At 49.6% G+C, this 3,258-nt stretch overlaps 1 protein-coding gene across 1 annotated transcript in view; it reads left to right on the top strand.

The window, feature by feature from the left end:
* Positions 1 to 358: 358 nt before the first annotated feature.
* LOC143295060 (uncharacterized) overlaps positions 359 to 3,258 on the top strand; it is a gene marked incomplete at its 3' end in the record, with an annotated part of 5,527 nt that continues 2,627 nt past the window's right edge. The window contains exons 1-3 of the mRNA XM_076606622.1: positions 359 to 435; positions 989 to 1,040; positions 1,118 to 1,158. Of these exons, the coding sequence (XP_076462737.1) occupies positions 359 to 435; positions 989 to 1,040; positions 1,118 to 1,158 (170 nt within the window). The remainder of the gene's footprint in view (positions 436 to 988; positions 1,041 to 1,117; positions 1,159 to 3,258) is intronic.

Raw genomic sequence — 3,258 nt, 5'->3', positions numbered from 1 at the left:
CCTCTCACAGCCTCCACGCACCCCTCTCCCACAGCACCCTCTCCAGCACCCTCCACAGCCAACCCTCCACAGCACCCTCACCTCCACAGCACCCTCTCACGCTCTCACAGCACCCTCTCCCTAGCACTCCCACCCTGTTCAAGCTTCCCACAGCACAATCTACCACGCCTCTCCTCACGACAGCCCTCTTCCACAGCTCTCCTCTCACAGCACTTCCAGCTCGTCCACAGCTCCTCTCCAGTTTCAAGCTTCTGCACCTCTCCAGCTACGCTCTCCACGCCCTCCAAGCTTTTCACGCTCTCTCGCCAAGTCAAGCTCAAGCATAGCTATTCTCTAACTCTCTTCAAGCACCCTCTCCATGCACCTCACAGCACCCTCTGCCTTCCTCTCCACAGCCTCCTCCACACACTACACACCCTCTCAAGCAGAGCCTAAGTGTCACACCAAATTAAAACCCTGATGCCTCTGATTGCCCTTCAGTCCCGTGCTTAGTGTGTGTTGTGTGTGTGTGGTGTGTGTTCGTGTGTGTGTGTGTGTGTGTGTGTGTGTGTGTGTGTTGTGTTGTGGTAAGTGTGTGCAAGTACTTGTTTGAGTGTTACATCAAGCCATCAATGAAAATAATAATAATTAAAGAGAAGGAGAAAAAATGAAAAAAATGAGTGTGTGAGTGTGTAGGTGTGCATATGTGTGTGTGTGTGTTGTGTGTGTGTGTGTGTGTGTGTGTGTGTGTGTGTGCCTGTGTCTGTGTCTGTCTGTGTTAGTGTTGGTGTGTGTGTGTGTGTGTGTGTGTGTGTGTGTGTGTGTGTGTGTGTGTGTGTGTGTGTGTGTGTGTGTGTGTGTGTGTGTGTGCGATTTTCCCATCCGTGACAAACATCGCCATCAGCCTCGATGATCTAAAGAGGTTGCGTGATGGGCGATGTTTGTTAAAGATGGGGGGGAAAGGAGACATCTGATCTGTAAGTACCCAGGAACCTCTGGCTTTCCAAAGACAGGCAGGGAGAGAGACAGACAGAGAGAGAGAGAGAGAGAGGGAAGGAGAAGTGGTAGTGATGGCGAGAAGAAAGAAAGAAAGAGAGAGTTTGTGTCTTTGTGGAGAGAGAGAGAGGGAGAGAGAGAGAGAGAGAGAGAGAGAGAGAGAGAGAGAGAGAGAGAGAGAGAGTATGTAGTTCCTTTTTCCGATGCATGTTCTTGTGCATTGGTTTTAATGACTGGGTTTCACATTGTGCCGTCCCCCGTTATATTGTCAGTCTTATTATTTTTGTTGTTGTTGTTCTTCTTCTAGCTGATGTTGTTGTTATCATGATTCTTCTTCTTCTTCTTCTTCTTCTTCTTCTTCTTCTTCTTCTTCTTCTGCTGCTGCTGCTGCTGCTGCTGCTGCTGCTTCTTCTTCTTCTTTCCCTCTGAAGAACACACGCACTTATCCGCACTCAAACCTCACCGCCCCTCCACACACACACACACACACACACACACGCACGCACGCACACGCACACACACACACACACACACACACACACACACACGTACACACACACAAACACACACACGCACGCACGCACGCACACACACACACACACACACACACACACACACACACACACACACAGACACACACACACACAATTGCTCGCGTGCGTCAACGCACATAACACGTTTCTTTTCAGGCAGGCAATTGAAAAGGAAAAAGGACTGGAATAAATACCGCTGAAACGAAGAGAGAAATGTTCTAAGATCGCATTTTTTTCCCCCTGGCTTCAATCATTCTCGCGTTTTTTACCCACAACCTCCTTCTTTCCCTCCCTCCCACACCCATTCCACTTGCCATCCATCCAACCTCTGCACCCACTTACCCCACCCCCCACATATCCCCAGTCTCTCTGTGCGGATGATGGCAATTTGTGTTGAGGCTGGGAGAAGAGATGTTTGTTCTTCAAGCGGTCGTTAGCCTTCAGATTAAGAAAGAGACAGAACTTCAAAGCGAGAGTGAGATAGAGAGAGTTTGCGGACAGATTAGTGGTGGAAGGGTGGGTGGGGAAAGTGGTATGTATGTATGTATGTATGCGGACACGCACACGGGCGCGCTCACACGCACACACATACACACCATATGCACACTGCGCATACCCCCCCTACCACCCCCCCCCCCCCCCCCCCCACACACACACATGTACACCGCACGCACACTGCACACACACACACACACACACACACACACACACACACACACACACACACACACACACATCGCCACCCAACACACCCACTTCCTTGATGGCTTTGATGACGTTCGTATGATTTTGACGAAGTTACCTTTAAGGGTTCTCTTGTTGTTGTTGTTGTTGTTGTTGTTGTTGTTGTTGTTTACTGTGATTATTGATTGCATGCAAGGTTTGCCCTGGGTTGACATCTGAGCATTTCATGTCTTTGTATGTATACATGTTGCATGACTGTGATTTTCGTGAATTTTTCAGTGTTTTACACCACAACCGAATTTCCCTTGTTGACAAAATAAAGTATTCTGTATTTTGCATTCCTTTCACGACCTCAGCCACACAAACCACCAATCTCTTTCAGTCAAACAGACATCACCTGAAGGTCATGGTGACCCACCACGTCACGCTGACCCCAGAGGTGTGACCTGTTGACCCTGAGGTCAGGCTGTGCTCCCGACACAACGTGTCTCACGTGTTGACCTCACTGTCTCCCCCCCGTCACCCTCTTTCTGTGTGAGGGAGGGGGATAGGGGGAGGGGGTTCTTTCTCTGCGGTAACTGGATCAGCTGGGGAGGCTGATGATTCCTTCACTGGCTGGAACGGCGTGGTGGTGGGTGAGATTGATAATTCCGTTAACAGAGGGAAGAGTTTAGCAGGAAAGATTGATAATTCCGTTAACAGAGGGAAGAGTTTAGCAGGAATGATTGATGATGCCGTTAACAGAGAAAATGGTTTGGGGTCTTGTGTGTGTGTGTGTGTGTGTGTGTGTGTGTGTGTGTGTGTGTGTGTGCGTGCGTGCGTGTTCCCGCCTCATGTGCAGAACTCACTCTCTCCCACTATCATCCTCTTCCTGTCTGAGGGAGGGTTTTGATCAATACCTGTGGGAAATGGCTCAGGTGAGGTGATTGGTACTTGACTGGTAGAAGGAGAATGGCTTGGTGGGTGAGACTGACGATTCCATTAACAGAGGGCACTGTGTGGTGGGTGAGACTGATGATTCCATTAACAGAGGGCACTGTGTGGTGGGTGAGACTGGTGATTCCAT

Source organism: Babylonia areolata, chromosome 20, assembly GCF_041734735.1.
Source record: "Babylonia areolata isolate BAREFJ2019XMU chromosome 20, ASM4173473v1, whole genome shotgun sequence".
Classification (NCBI taxonomy): domain Eukaryota; kingdom Metazoa; phylum Mollusca; class Gastropoda; order Neogastropoda; family Buccinidae; genus Babylonia; species Babylonia areolata.
The sequence above is the reverse complement of the archived record's forward strand: the minus strand, read 5'-3'. Positions and strand labels throughout refer to the sequence as shown.